Genomic DNA, 18,280 nt, shown 5'->3' with positions numbered 1-18,280 from the left:
AATGTGCGATAAAATGAATTTTTTTTTGTCTTGAAGACGTCCCTGTCGATATAGGCACGTCAAACGAGCGGAGCGAAATGAAAAAGGATTTTTTTAAATAAAATTTTTTAGAATCCTAGGTACGTAGAACTTATCCTGCTCAATGGTTTCCACGATTTGATTCCAAGAACTTGTTTCTGCAGCTGTCCCCTTGGTTCCCTGCGTTCCAGCCATGCAAGAAAAGGAAAAGAATGAAGATTAAAGGGCAAATTTTTTGCTTCCATCATGCAGCGACTTGATTCGGAGAAGACACCTTATTCAAATCTGCCGCTATCGATTTTTATGGCTTCGCCGCTAGAGGCACTAGCTGTCGACCTTTAGAAAGGCCTCTGGTGGGTGCGCGCCAATTGCGCAAGACTCGCGTGCCGTCTGCAGCAAAACGGTGGTTTGTATTTGTTGTGATTTCAGATTCCAAGATGTCGATTGAAACAGTTCAGCCGACCGAAAACAAACCCGTACAAGAATCACGCGATGCCAAAAAAGATGATGACAAAAGTGGAGATGAATACGAAAGGAAAGATCAAGATCCTCCGTTGGAAATTGGCGAACACTATCTCGTGAAAAGAGGAGAAGACTCTTGGCGTAAGCAATATGCATTGTCGACATTGCCACCTCGTGGACCTAACGCGGTGTTTTAATCCATTAAATTGTAGACCCAGCAGAAATCATTCAGAGGAGGTACAACAAAGCCCTTGGTCTTTACGAATACTATGTTCATTACGAAGGGTTCAACCGAAGACTTGACGAATGGGTATCAAAAGAAAAGTGAGTCAGATTCTGGTATTTGGCTTTTGGTAATTGTGCATACCGCTTTACTAATCATCTTATTATTACAAAGGATTCTTAGTACACAAGTCAACATCAATGAAACACATTTGAGCAAAAGTGAAAAAGTCAGTTCGCTAGACCTTTTGTTGGAACAGTCGGACAGGAAAATTACCCGCAATCAGAAACGGAAACATGATGAAATCAACCATGTTCAAAAAGTAATCTGCCCTAACAAATAATGTATCAGTTTTATTTCATTACTGAAATTCAACAGACATATGCTGAAATGGACCCCACCACAGCTGCACTAGAAAAAGAACATGAAGCCATTACCAAAGTCAAGTACATCGACAAAATCCAAATGGGCAAGTACGAGATAGATACCTGGTACTTCAGTCCTTATCCTGAGGAATATGGGAAAGTGCCCAAATTGTGGGTCTGTGAGTACTGTCTCAAGTACATGCGTATGGAGAAAACCTATCGACATCACATAGTGAGGATGGTTGGCTTTTATTATGTGATGGATGCACTAAGCATGACTTTTATTTGATTTTGCCAACTAGTGCGAGTGTACGCTCCGACAACCTCCAGGAAAAGAAATTTATCGGAAAGGCACGCTTTCGATATACGAAGCAGACGGGAAGGAGCACAAAATCTATGCTCAGAACTTGTGTCTCATTGCCAAACTATTTCTAGATCACAAGACCTTGTACTTTGATGTCGAACCTTTCCTTTTCTACATTCTGTGCGAGATAGATAAAGCTGGCGCTCATGTCGTTGGCTATTTCTCAAAGGTTTGTGATAATCTGCTCGTCCTAATCTTAATTGGTTAACTAACCGTAAATGTTTGCCAATTACAGGAAAAAGAATCTCCTGACGGAAACAATGTGGCCTGTATTCTAACCTTGCCACCATTTCAGCGAAAAGGCTACGGCAAATTGTTAATCGCGTTTAGCTATGAGCTTTCTAAGCTGGAAAACACAGTTGGCAGCCCTGAGAAGCCTCTTTCCGATTTGGGGAAGCTGAGTTATCGTTCCTATTGGTCCTGGGTCCTACTAGAGATTTTACGGGACTTTAGAGGATCTCTTTCCATTCGTGATTTGAGGTAGTACCTAGCTATTGTTTTACTAATGTGCTAGCAAATAATGAATTTTTATCTCATACAGTCACATGACGAGTATCACGCAAAGCGATATAGTCTCAACATTGCAAACAATGAACATGGTTAAGTACTGGAAAGGCCAGCATGTCATCTGCGTTACGCCAAAGCTGGTTGAGGAGCACATCAAATCAGCTCAATTCAAAAAACCGCGACTTACGGTTGATGTGTCAGCGATCAGGTGGTCACCTGCTCATCGCAAAAATTATCCTAAAAATAATAAGAAGTAAAGGTGATTTAAATGCACACAAAAATATCACTTATCCATTATTGGCTTTTATGGATTTACTCTGCGTCCATCGTCATTATCACTCCCTGTGTATCATCATATTGATTTTCGAACAACGCCGTATAATCGTGGATGATTTCGTTTTAACGTATTTCCAATTGTTAAATGATTTCCGTTATGGTAAAGGCGCTATTGTTTAAATATGACAGTTTTCTTGTTTTTTCCTTAGCTCACGGGGAAAAAGCTTTAGGTTGATTTCGAATTGTTCCCACCAAAGGGCGTTATGTAAGAATTAAGAAAAAAAAAACCAAAATGCAAAAAGACAATTTTTATTGTGCTCTACCCTTTCGTCAGTACATGTGACTGATAATATCCAGTTTAAAAACTGCTCTGAACCTTTACCTAGTAACAAAAGAAACACAAAGAGTGAAAATGAAACTTGAATGACTTGGCCGTTTTTGAACTTTGCTTCACAGTCGATCACGAAACATGATGTAGACAGGTTGATAGATGACAAAAAAAAAAAGAAAAGACGAGCAAAAAGTACGTTCAGGGGTTATTCCTGAAAATGCTTTAAGCAAAACAACACTATGTGAATGGCCACGATTTGAATGGCATTTAATCGGAACACGAGGCACTCGCCAGAAATGACGTAAAAGCAGGAAGTTTCATGCAACTGCCAAGAAATTTCGAGCATATTTTTTTGGCAAGATTGATGAACTTGCTTGAGAATGCAAATTTGAAGGAAAAAAAGAAGAGTGATTAATTAAAAAGTTGTGTTAGATTTTCAATTTTGACAGAACATCCAAAAAGAAATGGCAAAGGTATGTTTAGTTTAATCCAGGACTTTCTGGTTCCTGATACATTTAATTGTTTTTCATATTAGGAACCCCAAGCCAGCAATGAAATACTTACAAAAATTTATACCTGAAGCATTTGGAAGATCATGCATATTTTGATTTGAAAAAGGGGAGGGGAAGTGCTACGAAAAATTTGTGTTAGAACCAGGAGCATTAAGAACCCTTATAGCAGGTAAATGAACCTAATTGAGATATAGGTGAAACATGTAACTATTCTGGAAGGCACAAAAGCTGTTGGTCAATAAGACATTTGCCATTTTAAGGTTCTCCTTTTTTGAAAAATCTAGTATGTAAGAAATGCACAAAACCTATAGTAATCTTACATGCATTGTCAAAATTTTTGTTATATCATCAAATAGAAATTATGTAACTTACTTACTTCATTTATTTAGTATCATTTATTATCCTATAATCACAGCTGCTCCTTTTCTGCTTTTCAAAATATATTTGTGTATACACAAGTGGAAATATGGTTTTGAAGGCCAATTTTAGGACCATTGTTTGTTTGTAGTGGTTCCCTTCCTCCCTCGGTAACCAATCATAACAATGCTATTAGTTGGCTTTTAGTAGTAGACCTACGGCTGCATAATGTCAGAGCATTTTTTACCCTCACTCGTATACTACAAATCCACATGAAATATTGTCGGTCAATAGAAAACTTAAAAAATTCATGATTAGTTTGAATTTGAATGCAATCGAATACACAAAATATTTGTCCTACATTTTTTAAAGGCCTATTTTTCTTTTTGTCGTGGTGGCGGGGCAGTCGTTAGTAAATATCGTCTGCTTTACACGCAGAGAAATATCTAGCTAGTTTATTGAAGGTTTAAGATATCTCCGATTTGGCCATATAGTATTAGATTACGAGCTCGTTTCAAGCTATGTCGTAAAGACGATCGTCGGTCAGGGCTTCTTTCATACCGTCGTATTCTCAGTCCCACCAGATCTCACAGAATCGATTACGTTAATAATTGTAAGACATTTAAAGTTATCGGCAAACTTGTACAATTTTTATAAATCATTATCTTGGTGTCGACAGTTGTCTCGACTGGAACAACAGAATCTAAATAATCTATATTTTCTACAGTATAAAAATGTCTAGTAATTCACAGCCATCTCAAAAGCTAAGAAGAAATGGCTCACCTAGCACAAATAAATCAAGTGGCCCACTCAGAGCAACAATTCCAGTCAGTCTGATGACTCAGAGTGTGATCCATGATGTGCCAGAAGACCCACATCATACCAACGTGCCTCAAAACACCTGGAGTAAATTGAACCCACCCATGGCAGTTTTAGGCACTGGTAACATGTTACAGTGTGGGATACCAAAACAATCACCGTGGAGGCTGAGGCAATGGTCTCCTACACTTAAAGGTTTTTATCACTTAAGCATTTACATATCAGCAATTTGATATTGTTTATTCTTTTTTTTTAGTAGAAAGCCATGAGTCTGCACCAAAGACTGATGATTTTCCTGCTATGCGAAGAACTGCTTCCCTCGATGCCATTTATCTCAAAGGCCAGTGGCCCAGAGGAACAGTAGGTTATGATTCGTATTTACTTGACAAAGCGACACAAACTCCAGAGGAGTGGATGATTGATATCAAAAGGTACATGAATATTGGTCAGCTCTGGATGCAAAAAGAAATCATCGTTTCTTATTAGGTTCTCGTATCGAGGAATTGAATTTTCCCCTAGTCGTGAAAGGAAGCAGAAGCAGCGCATGTTTTTAGGCCATCCAACATTGAATCCACCACCATTTCAAATGGGTTCTTCGGGTTCGGTTTCGCCTAACCGTGTTGCTGCCTCGACTAACACAGAGCTACAACGTCTCTCGATGGCCGTAGCATCGAGTGATAATAAAAAAGAAACGTCTCGAGCTATTCCCGTGCCCCCGCCTCCGACATCTCAGAGTTCCAGGGCCAGAAATTCGGTGGAGGGTTTCAACACCGAAATTGAGAAGCTCGTCTGTAGGGGCAATGGGGAGCCATCAACTAATAAAGTGGGCAGCATTTCACTATTCTACCTTCACTAACGAAGATGTATTAACCGTATTATTTTTTTTTTTTTGCCTTCCATTTAGATGATGGAGCCAACACCGGATGGCCATAGAGCTCCTATAGCCGAACTTTTCAAACGCAACAATACTTGCCGGAGCGTTGACACTCAAACTCCTGTCAAAGCATATTCCACAAATTCTTCTTCAGGTAATAAAGAGAAAAATTATAGGGGGAAAGAAACAATGCGGTCGTATATAATGGCATTTTATTATCTTCCGTTTTTTTTTTGTTTTTTTTCAGGGGCATCCTCACCATGTGGATCCGTCTCCCCATCGGTTTGGGGAGTGTTCGATCATCATCATTCTTCGTCCAGACCGCCCAGCGACGGATGCACAGCCGAAGAAATTGGTATGCATAATCACTTTTTCTTTGCTTTTTTCTTTCTTTGTCCTCGTTCCACATCCCGAAATCCACCCCCACCCCCCACCTCCCGCAAGTATTTATAACTTTCAGCTGGTGACAGCTTGCAGTAGTAGTAGTATACATTTCCGCTTGGTACATGTCTAGGCGACTATAATTCCCTATCGCCGGAAGATTTTCAAGTATTGGCGCTTGGCACTTCGCCAAGAGGACGTTTTCTGTGCCGCGAACCGCCTGATGGTTGCGAGAAAGTTGAAACCCTCAAAATTGCGGAGCATCCTGTCAAGTGAGCAAACCCAACCAACGGGGCATTTTCAAATTTTTGATTGATGTATGGGGCGTGTCGATATTAATTCTGATTTCTAATTAGAAACGGACAAGATGCCACAACGGTGTATTGTCCTCCAAAACCCAGCTCCCAATTTGTACTGCAACCGTCAAGCAGTTCTGCCTTTTGTTCGCTAAACAAATTTAGTGCCTCGACGATGAAGAGCAGCAGCAGTTCGCAATTGTTTCACGTGAACAACGGTAGCGGTGGAGGAGGCAATGTCATTCAAGGATTGAATCTCAGTGAATTTTCAGACCGTTCGAGTAGCGTTCCTCCTCAGTGGCCGGTACAACAACAACAACAAATTTCCTCCACCGTACAAATGATTCCCGCCACTCCCTCAGGACAACCCATTTGATTTCGTTTTTCTGAAAATAGTTGTATGTCTATGCCTGCGCCCGTGTCTGAGAAAGCGGTGTGAAAGAGGGTAAACAACCGGAGACTTTTGTTGACCGTATAGTTCTATTGTTGGAATCCTATTCCACTATTGCATTTGAAAAAAAAACAAAAGGAATAGAAAAAATTAAGGTAAATGCTTTTCTTTTTGAAAATGTTCCTGGTGATATATCAGATTGAAGTCTTTTGCAAAGTATTTGGTAAAATCCTTTTTTTTTTAAGGAAACAAACAAAATAAGTTCATGTTTGTTAGCACCCACTGTCGTTTTTGAAATTCTTGATCAACCCAGGCTCTCAATTGTAATTTGTTGTCCTTTTCTGCTTTTGGTCATAAGGTTCTCTCGATTTCGATAGTCTTTTTTGAAACAGGAAGAACCCGACACTACGTTGAAATATTGTATGAGACAAACACTCGCACAGAAAATATCCCCTTTGTTTCGGTTTCCCCTTTTTTCTTTCATTTCTGGACGGCCTTGCTCTTATTGATTTTTATTGGAAGTTTCGTTTTTCCTGTTCTTGTTTTTAGGGAATGTTGCAATTTTTCAACTATTTTGCGATCGGATACAAAGTGACGTTGTTTCACTTGATTGGCCTCTTGTTTGTCTCGTCGTGTGAGCTTCAGCTCGTCAAATTTTTGTCTGTGCTCATTCTATTTGACGATTGAAGTGAAAGAAGTAAATGTCCAAGTCGTAAAAAAATATGTGGACATACACGTAATTATCTGGAGAGAAAAAAAAAATGGTTGGTCGCCTGTCGTCACACCATTTAACGACTTTTTTTTTCTAGGAAATATGATTCCATTTTCTTATTCTAACAACGTGTTTCAAAAGGTGACCCTTCCCTCTATTCTATACCCATTTATTATGGGCAAAGCGCATGCAATGAGTAGAGGCTTCAGTCCCGTCTTCCTTTTTGGAATAGGCCTCCCCCCCTCCACCCTCTACTGTTGAGGGAAGGGGCATCACCCAGGGAATCCATTGTGTGTCAGTTGCAAATCGGAGATCGTCCTGTTTGTGTGTGTGTGTTTGTTTGTCTGTCTGTCAGTTTTTCCCGTGAATGTTTTTGGCTCCCGTTTTTGAATCTCGTTGGATCCTTGAAGAAGAATCACAATTACCCATTTTCCACGTAGTGCTAGACGGATTACTTAATCAAAACTGCCCCTTCTTTTCGAAATTGAATGAGAAGAATATTAGCCCGAAGCCTCCCCTTGTTTGCACCTTATTAACACTGTGAGTATGTGTTTATGTATGAATATTCCCGTCTTTTCAATCTCATTATTATGCACCATTGTGACGGTGTAAAACATACGCATATCAGACCAGTTTTGCAGTTGTTTTCCTGTACTAGCCAAACGTCTTGGTAATTCGATTTTGATGATGGCTGAAGGTCTTGTTTTTTTGTGTGTGTGCAGAGTTCAGCAAATGGTCAGATATCACTGGGCAGGTTTTTTGTTGCAAAGGAAAAGACGTGTCAGATACCTATATTCTCAATGTAATTTGTGCGTGGGGTGTCTTTTTCATTGTGTGATGGGTTGTTGTTTAGACCCATTTTCATTTTACCCTACAGACTTCCAAAGTAGTCACCGGCAACGACATGGTGAACTTTTTTCTTTGACGATTGTTTCCTAGTGTTTGGTTAATAACAATAATTGCCATGTAGCCTACAAACGGTGAGGAAAAAGGAGGCTAAAAGAAAAGCACATCCGGTCAGTAGTACCGCAAGCTAAAAAAGAACCCCAAGGGCTCCATTCGAAGTAAGGGGAGGGGGGACGTCTGTGTGGGTAGTTTTCTTACGAGATAATCAAGTCTTGTACAAGTTACTGCTCCATACAAAACAGTTTTTAAACTGAAAAATCTTGTCCCCTCTTTTTTCTTAGGGGAACGACAAGGGGTGAGAGCTTCTGGAACGGCCGTGTGTTAATGTTATGTATATTTTTAGTTCACCGTGAGGGAGAGAAAAACAAATTTGGAATCGAGCCCTTGAACCGAAAACTTTGAATCATTTTTCATCACCGAAACACATGCCAGTAAAAAAAAAGAAAGAAAGAAAAGACTTAAAAGCAGTTGACAGACGCGCCGACGCCGCCGCCTCCTCCCCATTTTACGCGCAAACACAAGAAGAGGCCTCGTGTTGGTTCAACGGTGAGATAGAAAATCTTCACTTATCACTTTGCAGATTGGAATGTTCCAACGTGAAATTCCATAAAGTCGGCGAGCGACGCCGAAAAACAAAACGGAAGGGAATTTTTCCATTCCATAAAGAAACAAGAAATTCATCATCGATTCCCTTTGAGGTTTTTTTTTCCAAGCGAACGAAAATAGTCGGCTGTTGTTTTGGAGGCAGGGGGGCTTTTCACCGTATCGGCGGCTATGTAAAAGTCACGCGTGTATTCGGGACTGGAAAAAGAAGAAGTAGATACCGTTGAACTAGTCTATAGTTGGCAGTTGTCGGTTGTTGACGTCAATTCTCGCCAGTGTCCGGCAGTGCTTTTTTGGACGTTCTCCTTTTTCTCTTTGCGGTTAACATTTTTTAATAGAAACTGAAGGGGGAAATAGGTTCATTAAAAAAAAAAAAAAAAAGTCGACGAGTTCTCAACACTTAACTCTTCTACAATTTTGTGTGTGCGTGTGTGTGTCTCTATAATGATTAATGGCTGTGGTATCCGACATCTGTTAAGAGGACTGTGTGAGACTGGAAACTAATCACGTCTTGATGTTTTCTGTTTATTTGTCCACACGCACAGGGTCTCTATAGTTTAGAGAAAGGAGAAGAAAATTTGGCCGCCATGCTGGACTAGCCGGACGAGGAGGGGAGGATACCCAGACGTTTGTCTACAAAAATAAAATCCCATCCGGGTGCGCTGTCGGTGGGACTTTTGTCAACACGCTGAACAATTGTTTGACATCCATTCAATAAAAAAGAGTAAGGAAGAGCGAACAGAAATGGATCACCGAGTCAACACGATGCCCACTCACAGGAAAGTGGCCTTTGCCCGGCTGCTGAACCGCAATCGTTTCTCCAATGACGAGCTGGAGACGCTCTACGGACGATACAGTTGCCGATTGCAGACGGCCTCGGTCGTCAGCTGCACCATCCTTTTGCTCGTCATGGGCGCCGTCCTTTCGTGTCTCCACTTTTGGTATTCAAGAGGCAGCCCAACCGTCCAGGGAGTCTACCTTTTGCTGCAAACGGCCGCCTGCGCCGCTCTGCTCGCCTTCCTCATCATCAGGCGCAGCCAGGATTCTCACCTTTTGTGGCTCGCCTACGCTCTGCTGGCCCTCTGCACCGCGCTCTGCATCGCCAGTTTGCCCATTCCCATGACGAGCTGGGCTGGAACGGCCCCTAAAGATGTGACTGCTACTTCCAGCTATTCGCCTTCCATTGGACTCGTGAAAAACGTCGATCAGCTGCCCAGCAAAGCCTTGGGCAAGGACGTCAATATGGTGGTGACACGTCCGCCTCGAGGAGGGAAAGGCAAATCGAATAAGCGTCTCAATAATTTGACGGATGCGATTCAACCGCCTCCGCCGATGCCGACGGTTGCGGCCGCCGAAGGATTGTGGCCGATTGTGTTTGCTACGTTCGTAGCCTACGCTCTTCTTCCATTGCCCACCTGGCTGGCCACGTTATTTGGCGCCGTAATGGGCACGATGCATTTAGCCGTTGTTGTCCTGTTGCCAACAGCATTGCCGTGGCTGGCCTGGCAGCAAGTGCTGGGCAATTGCTTGGTACTCCTGGCCGTCAACGTCGTCGGCCTCTTTCTGCACATGGTCATGGAAAACGCCCAGCGCAAAGCCTTCCTGGACACCCGCAATTGCATCGCTGCCCGTCTGGAGATCGAGGACGAAAATGAGAAGCTGGAGCGACTCCTCTTGTCCGTCCTACCGCAACATGTCGCCGTCGAAATGAAAGCCGACCTTATGGCCCCTGTCGAGGGCCAGTTTCACAAGATCTACATCCAGCGTCACGAGAACGTCAGCATTCTGTAATAATAATTGGGCCATTCCCGCATTGCATATCTTGGACTCGTTCCAGCCAGCACAACATTAAAAAAAAAAAAAAAAAACTTGGCCCTCTTTAAATAAAATAGAAAATTCTTTTTCTTTTGTTTATTTTCAGGTTCGCCGATATCGTCGGCTTCACCGTTTTGGCGTCGCAATGCACCGCTCAAGAGCTGGTCCGGCTGTTGAACGAGCTTTTCGGCCGTTTTGACCAGCTGGCCAGCGATAATCATTGTTTAAGAATCAAAATCTTGGGTGATTGTTACTATTGCGTGTCTGGACTGCCGGACCCGCGATCTGATCATGCTCACTGTTGCGTAGAAATGGGTTTAGGTATCGAGTCGCACAGCGCTGAATTAATAATCCCTGTTTATTTTCATTAGCCCCGTTTTCCGGTTTTCACTTTTAGACGTGATTGACGCCATTGCTTCCGTTGTTGAGGCGACAGACGTCCGTCTCAATATGCGAGTCGGCATTCACACGGGCCGAGTCCTTTGCGGAGTTCTCGGTTTACGTAAATGGCAATACGACGTCTGGTCGAATGACGTGACGTTAGCCAACGCCATGGAAGCCGGAGGTGAACCGGGGTACGTCATTGTATATCAAATTGGCACGAGAAATATTTGTGTGTTTACGTCTATTTATTTTTTTGGCAGGCGGGTCCACATAACCGAGTCTACATTGGCTTGTTTACACGGCGAGTATCAAGTGGAGCCGGGCAATGGCGGCAGCCGCAATCAGTACCTACGTGACCACAACGTCCACACTTACTTTATTATACCACCGGCGCGTCGTCGGAAGGTGAGACCTTTTTTTGTTTTATTATTTGGGATATACGGAAGGAGGCAGAAATTTTTCCGTTTATTGTGTGGCATGTGCGTCCGCTTTTGTCTCGCTTTTTCTCGTCCGTCCCTTTCGTGCCTTGCAAAACTAATCGATGTCAGACGCGTCTCTTAGCAACGAGCCAAACTAACGAAAACTTCCTTTATCCACTCCCCTCTTTCCCGTCCATCCGCCTTTTTATTTTTTGCGTCCTCGCTTTTCGCCATCGACATCACGCACAACGACATGCAGCCGCTCTTGTTTAACACGCTGCAGGTGAGGAGCGCCATCGGGCAGGCGGGCGGAGCCGGAAGTTCCGGAGGGAACCAGCGTCGCAAGTTGTCGTTCCGCAACGTTTCCAACGTGGTCGTCCAGCTGCTCCACTCGATCAAGTACTCTGTGGAAGTGCCGTTTTCCAACATTGCCGCCGCTCCGTCCGTCCATTCTGTCAACGCGCAACATCAACAAAACCCGGCCAATTGTCACAATTCCGGTCCTAGCATGGCTGGCCATAAAAAGGTAACTCGTAAAAAATATCAAATGAATAACGCGCATCCAATTTCATTTCATGTTTATGTTTTTGTGTGCATTAGAACAAGGTGACGGACAAGTCGAAACGGCCACTAAAAAAGCGCCATGCCAGTTTCCATCAACATCAACCGACCAATAGAGTCAACAAATTCTTAGCCCAGGCGATCGAGGCACGTTCGATGGGACAAGAGAAATCCAATCATGTCCACGCGCTAACCCTCTGCTTCCGTGACTCGCTCAAAGAGGAACAAGTAACGCCCATCATGTGTTCTTTTGTGAAACCAATCGTTTTGTAAAATTCCGGGCTTTTTATGTGCAGTATCAACGGGACGCGGACAGCAGCTTTGGGAGTTCGCTGGCCTGCAGTCTGGTCCTCCTGGTATTTTTGGGCGGCGTCCAGCTGGCCGTTTTGCCGCGGACGCTCATTCTCCTGCTCCTCTTCCTCACGGCCTTTGTCTGGACGGCCGTCTTGCTCATGATGCTCTTGGCCGCCCGGCTCCGATGGCTTCGATGGGATGTGACTCACGCGTTCGCCTTCCGGCTGGCCATCACCGTCTTTACCATCGTCCTCCTCTGTGCCGTCGCTCAAGTCAACGTGGTATGTGTTTTTATTGTTTTATATTTAAGAATTCAATCGACAATGTTGTAATTGATTGATTTTTGCTCAGTTCACTTGCCGTCCCGAAAACACGTGCGTTCCCATCGTGTCGTCCAATGTCACGCCGTCTGCCGCAGGCTCAGTCGTCGTAGACCATCGAAGTTGCCCGCTACCGCACTACATCGTCCTGTCCGGCGTTCTCGGCTTTTTGGGCGTCGCCATTTTCCTGCGATTGCCCGCCGTCGTCAAAGGCGTCGTATTGATTTTGGTGACGACCGTCTACCTGCTCCTCTTCCACCTGACTCACAGGCCCATCCTCGATTGCTACGACGCCCGCACGGGGACTCTGATACCGCTGCGCGCCATGGGCTCGCTCCAGCTCCTCCTCTTCCTTCTCGGCGTCATCCTCCACGGACGCCAAGTCGAATGGACGGCCCGTCTCGACTTCCTTTGGCAGAGCCAGGCCAAGGAGGAGAAACAGGAGATGGACGCTCTCCAGCACAGCAACCGGCGCATCCTGTTCAACTTACTGCCGTCGCACGTGGCCCAGCACTTTCTGGGTCAGGACGGGCACAACACGAGGAGCAATCTGGAGCTGTACCATCAGAGCTATTCCCGTGTTGGCGTCCTCTTCGCTTCCATCACCAACTTCCACGAGTTCTACATCGAGCTGGACGGCAACAACCAGGGCGTCGAGTGTCTGCGGCTCCTCAACGAGATTATCGCCGATTTTGACGAGCTGCTCGGCGAGGAGCGATTCCGCTCTGTTGACAAAATCAAGACGGTCGGCTCCACTTATATGGCAGCGGTCGGGCTCATGCCCGATATGCGGATCGGCCAGGCCGAAACGGACGCCAACGTCACGGCCTCTTTCTACTTGGCGACGCTCGTCGAGTTTGTTTTCGCCATGAAGGAGAAACTCCTCTGCATCAATGAGAATTCATACAACAATTTCACGCTCAGAGTCGGAATGAACATCGGCCCGGTTGTCGCTGGCGTCATTGGGGCCCGTAAGCCGCAGTACGACATTTGGGGCAACACTGTCAACGTTGCCAGCCGGATGGATTCTACCGGATTGCCCAATCACACCCAGGTATATATATTTACCCGGGAAAATCTGAATGATCCATTGGATTAACTCATGTTTTGCAATTTGAAGGTAACGGAAGAGGTGTATCAGGTGTTGAGACATCAGCCCTATGAATTCCAATGCCGTGGGCGTGTCAAAGTGAAAGGCAAAGGTGAAATGACGACCTACTTCCTGACGGATCGTAAACAGCCAGCAACTGTCCGCGTCGATGATATTGCGCTGATGATGATGAAACAACCCAATCATCACAATTCGAATTTGATGGCCTCGATGTACGGTGGAGTCATAACGCCGCTGGCGTTAGTCCACCAGCAAATTCGGCAGCAAAATCATCAGCAACAAATGGCTGGCCCTTTAGTACAGCTGAGGCCGGTTGGCAGGAGTAACAGCGGCAGTGGCGGCAGTGTGAGTCGAGAAAGACGCAGCCCAATGCACGACCCTGGACACCCTAGATTTCATCCTCTATCAGAAGAAATGATAGCGCCACCATTGATTCCTCCTCCTCCACCGACATCGGTCTATCACCAAGTTCCTCGTTTCTCCAAAAGCCCATACCTTCAACAGTTGCAGCATCAACAACAACAACAATCAGTCATTCCTAATATCCAGCCCAATCCACCAGTCCCTCGGCATGGTAGCACTCCCCCCCGGAGCAACGGTCGCATCCATCACCACCAGCAGCAGCAACAACAAGTACCCACGTTGTTGCATCAGCAACAACAACAACAAATGCAGAATCTCAGTCCGATACGCAGCTGCTCGGAGACGGAAAGCGGGTCGCCCTTGGGCGTTGGATTATCCGTCAGGACAGTGGCGGCCGGACCGACCCAATTGCAAAAATCACCAAGCGCTCCACCTCTCAAGAGGCAACACAATAGTGGCCATCATTCCGGAATTCCGGGCCGTCCAGCATTTGAATTTCCGGCGCCACCACCTCCTCCTCCGCACGGCACGTCTTCAGCAGCCAGTAGTCGGAACATGGGCCGCAATATGCGCCACCGATCGGACGAAAGCCTGTCTGGCATCGGTTCTTCCATGCGGGGAGAAGTTTACTCCACGCGGATACATTCTTCGGCTGATGACGTCAGTTCGGCTAATAGGAGCGAACGTAGTGAAAGTGAGACGGAAGACAGCTCGTCGGACGAGAGCTACACTAAAACGGAAGCGGAGGCAGACCCGGACAGTCCCGGTACATCTCCTAATTTCCGAATTCCTTCGCTTCTGCCACTCAGCCTTGACATTGAAAAAGCATGGTCCCGCATGAACGCGGAATTCACGGCAAACGGCCATCGACCTGAAGCTGTTCCATCTCTCCCTACTCCAGCACGTCCAGTAGCTACGGCCGCTGCACCGGCGGCAGAGTCGATTGAATTGAAAGGTAAACAGCGTCTTCATCTTAATTGATGACGTATTTCTTAACGTTGTTTTTCATTATTTAGATTTGCATTTATTGAAAGTACCGACGGCCAAGTTGACGACTGCCGGAAGTAGCAATCGTTCCATGAAATCGGGTACTACGGGCGCTGATTCTGATCTAATGGCGGAATCATGCGTAGCAGAATCGTGTGCAAGTTTTGAATTTGTTGACGACGACGAGCCGGAAGTCGAAGATGATGACGAAGAGGAAGGCGAAACGACCGAACAAGAACAGCAACGCTCTCAACCGCCTTCACCACCCAAATTGCTCGTCATTAGCTCCGACGGCACGAAATCCAGCTCAGCTGTTTGCAGTCCCAGTAGCACATCAGAAATCGGGAGCGTCTTTGGTTTACGCTTCGATCCTCAAGAAAACAAAATGACGCTTCAACTAACGCCAGCTGCGGGCGAAACAGTTCGCTCCCCTCAAGGCCTTTCAGAGTTGCCCGAATCATCCAAACTGCAGACGAGCAGGTAATTATTAAGTCTATCAGAAGCTTTTACCGTTTTTTTAATTGGTTCATTTGTTCGCAGATTTCCTTTGGATTTAAGTAGTCCAACACGGTCAGAAGGTCTCTTCCCTAGTCTTAAAAGCCAGGCCAAGAAAAGTGAATACGAAAATGCGACGGACGACGAGCGCAAACGGGAAGAGGTGGCCGTTGACGTGCAGAGGGAACAGGAACAAGTGCGCCAAATACTGGCCAGCGCTGCCGCTCTCCAGGCTGAAACTAGCCAGTCGGAATGGAGTGAAGATGACGATGATCTTTCCGATGATGACAGCAACGAAGACGGGCAAGATCAAGATTGTCCTCAAGGTCCTTTGCTCGGATCCAACCATCAAAATTCGTTAGGTAGCGGCAGAAAACTGTGCCACAACCGCCGGCGCAAGTTCCATTTTGGATTGGCCAGCGATGTCGAATCGACGGGTTACACGACAGATGACGCTGGCCTGGAAAACCTCTCTGTCTTTAATGACGCCGGTCTCACGGATGCCGAAGGTAAGAGCCCTTGAGATGAAAACTCTTATCAAATGGATGGCAAAGGTAATCGATTATCTTTTACAGGAGCCCTTAGCGACATTAATTCACTTTTGAACGATGGCATCCCTGTTGGTGATTTCGATATGGCTGATGACACCAGCTTAAGTTCGCGTGCTTCCTCCCGATTCTTTGATTCGGAACCTATTCTTAATTTAGAAACGTACACGAATCCATCCGCTTCCGGGGTCGGCTCAAGTACGTTTTCATTCAATTCAATTTTGGTTCCATTTCGTTAACGATGACTCATTTTTCGCAATTTTAGATAAAATGGCCAACAGCATGTTGTACGATTCCGAGTACGATAATTACGGTCCTAGTTCGCTGGCCTCGGACGATCTGTACGACGACCAGTCGTTGGACGCTGGAGCCAGCAAACAACTGATCGGCGGCGAAGACAAGATTCGCCGCGTTTCTCAGCACATAACTCGCAGCTTCGGGCAGCCCAGTCAGCGTAATCTCAGCACTAGTAGCGACAGCGAAGACGCCTAAGTTGTAAAACTTAAAAGCCAGGTGAACACCAGCTGTTCTTGTTAATTATTCTCTTTCTAATTTAACAAAACAAAAGAAAAACTCGGGAGTTTTTCTTTTCATTTAACGATCATTTGTCTATTTCTCTCAATTTTTTCGATTGTGTTGATGTTTAATTATTCGAATCTCCGCAGCTTTCCAGAGTTTGTAAAGTAATCGCTACACTACCCTAGGCATTTATTATTATTGCACATTTTTTTTCTCTCCGTCAGAATTTTGATTACGATCGTCCGTTACAATTCTCTTTTATTTTTTTTTTTTCGAATTTACTGTGATTTAAGTTGATACCCTCTTCAGTCTTTCCTTGGGGGAAGAATAACAAACTATCTCTGTCTCTTAATTATAATGGTATTTTTGCATATACTCTTTCACGCGAATCGCCTCTGCATGGCTCTTCCTAGTTTGCATTTTGCTCTCGCTCATATCGCTCTTTCGTCGGTGGCTTTTTTGACGGATAGTTTCCTTTTTTTTTTTTTTTTTTTTTTTTTTTTTTTTTTACAAAAGACTTGCTGATGTAGATTATTTTTTCTTGAGCGTAGTATTCAGCTTGTTACATTTACGGTCAGCGGAAAGAAAAAAGAGGTGTGCCTTTATCCTTAACTATGGATGTCGCGGATTAGCTAATGCGATCCGTTTCGTTGTTTCGATTGCTGTTACGAATCCTGTTACTGTTTTTTTTCTACCTAAAATGTCATTATGTACTTAACTAGGTATGTTATCGAGAAACCATACGTAAGTAAGAGAAAAAAAAATCATGCCAGCATGATGGTTTCAAAGAAGCTAGACTAAAGCTGTTACATTTCAGATCGTCAAAAAGGATAACATACTCAATGTTATTATTCTGTTCTTCTTTACATTGTGTCGAAATGGAAAACAAAAAAAACACGCCCATGTCATGTATATAAAGCAATAAGACAGTGTTTTTCATCGTAGTTGTTCCTTCAATAAACAGACGATCTGCTGGAAATTGATTAAAACCCTTGGCTACGACACATTTTTATGCTGTGACAGGACAGAGAAAACACTTCAAGACCAACGAAGAGAAGACCAGAAAAATGAAGACCCTTCTGCAACGAGTGGTATTCATCTCAATGGTAGATTAATTTTCTTAAAATTTCTTTATTAATGTTTGGCTCTTCTTAAACTATCTAAAAAAATATGTTTTGGTGCTAAATAACTAAAAACTTTGAGCCGAAAATATCCTGATTACAGATCCAGATTTTATTCTAAATTTGGCATTGTAAACAGAATATTTACGCAATTGTAAACATGTTGCTCAAAATCACAAAAAAACAAAACAAAAACAAAATGGTGGTTAGTTTCGTATACGTAGTGGAAGTAAGAACCGTAAAATATCTGCAAAGGAAGCCAAAAGGCTGTAGTTCGATTCCCAGCATGTGACTAAATGTTGTTATTGCCAAAGGGGCATGTAAAAAAGTGTTACAGAAAATATTTCCTAGTCCACATTTCGCTCTCACTGGGTTTGACGTACAGCTGACCGTAAAATGGTAAAACACCTGTCTGAGAAAAAAAAAAAAGGTTTTCTGCCGTATGAGGTATTGGTCTTCGGAAAGGCAAGTGGCCTCAGTCCTGGCTTCGATTTTCCAAGGCAGCCAAGCCGTTGTCTGACCACTGGTTCAGGAGATCGAAGGTAAGTGTTCGTCGAGTTTTTCGAAGTCCAGAACTCATTCCTAAAATCACTAATAGTAATAGTAGTAATAAAATATGTGAAATAGCTCAGTGGAAGAGCATCGGCTTCAGAAGCCGAAGACCTAAGGTTCAATACCTAGGCTATCCACATGTACTATTTATAAAATTCCATTTAAATGTCAAAATAACGAAAAATCGCAAAAATTCATTTCTGACGACCATCGGATGCCTTCTATCAGATTTTTTCTGGCTAGAAATTTCCTCGACCGCTCGTTGGCGGGGAGGCAACAGTATCCGATCTGGGAATTGAACCACAGACCTTTCACACTCCAGCCAAGCACGCTACCTCTGCGCTATGTCTGTCCTTACATTCATAGCTTTAGATTTTGATGGGTATGTTGAAAT

At 44.2% G+C, this 18,280-nt stretch overlaps 4 protein-coding genes across 6 annotated transcripts in view; 3 read left to right on the top strand and 1 right to left on the bottom strand.

Annotated features, from left to right (window-relative positions):
* LOC130694550 (thioredoxin-2-like) overlaps positions 1–18,280 on the bottom strand; it is an 87,149-nt gene that overhangs the window by 31,581 nt on the left and 37,288 nt on the right. The gene's annotated exons all lie outside the window — the stretch shown is intronic.
* LOC130694537 (histone acetyltransferase KAT8-like) lies at positions 380–2,326 on the top strand. The gene is made up of 7 exons (XM_057517612.2): positions 380–621; positions 693–804; positions 878–1,025; positions 1,082–1,300; positions 1,371–1,601; positions 1,668–1,912; positions 1,974–2,326. Exons 1-7 carry the CDS (start codon positions 456–458, stop codon positions 2,194–2,196), a joined length of 1,344 nt encoding a protein of 447 aa, XP_057373595.1. The 5' UTR covers positions 380–455; the 3' UTR covers positions 2,197–2,326.
* Positions 3,843–6,926, top strand: LOC130694535 (protein FAM117B-like). 3 transcript variants are annotated; one of them, XM_057517611.2, is made up of 8 exons: positions 3,843–4,028; positions 4,143–4,429; positions 4,494–4,665; positions 4,721–5,057; positions 5,139–5,262; positions 5,356–5,463; positions 5,623–5,761; positions 5,846–6,926. In XM_057517611.2, exons 2-8 carry the CDS (start codon positions 4,150–4,152, stop codon positions 6,159–6,161), a joined length of 1,476 nt encoding a protein of 491 aa, XP_057373594.1. In that variant the 5' UTR covers positions 3,843–4,028; positions 4,143–4,149; the 3' UTR covers positions 6,162–6,926. The 3 variants fall into 3 exon arrangements, with proteins under 3 accessions (XP_057373594.1, XP_057373593.1, XP_057373592.1); XM_057517610.2 differs by having other exon boundaries at positions 4,095–4,429; positions 4,491–4,665; XM_057517609.2 differs by having other exon boundaries at positions 4,491–4,665; positions 5,846–6,925.
* LOC130694528 (Ca(2+)/calmodulin-responsive adenylate cyclase-like) lies at positions 7,157–17,041 on the top strand. The gene is made up of 14 exons (XM_057517601.2): positions 7,157–7,428; positions 8,943–10,184; positions 10,319–10,533; positions 10,610–10,787; positions 10,857–11,001; positions 11,275–11,541; positions 11,616–11,804; positions 11,873–12,151; positions 12,222–13,244; positions 13,311–14,619; positions 14,681–15,131; positions 15,192–15,655; positions 15,722–15,892; positions 15,960–17,041. The coding sequence occupies exons 2-14, from the start codon at positions 9,142–9,144 to the stop codon at positions 16,184–16,186; spliced, it is 5,961 nt and encodes a 1,986-aa protein (XP_057373584.1). The 5' UTR covers positions 7,157–7,428; positions 8,943–9,141; the 3' UTR covers positions 16,187–17,041.

This window comes from Daphnia carinata, chromosome 4 (assembly GCF_022539665.2).
Source record: "Daphnia carinata strain CSIRO-1 chromosome 4, CSIRO_AGI_Dcar_HiC_V3, whole genome shotgun sequence".
Taxonomy (NCBI): Eukaryota; Metazoa; Arthropoda; class Branchiopoda; order Diplostraca; family Daphniidae; genus Daphnia; species Daphnia carinata.
This window is presented reverse-complemented; position numbering and strand designations above follow the sequence as displayed.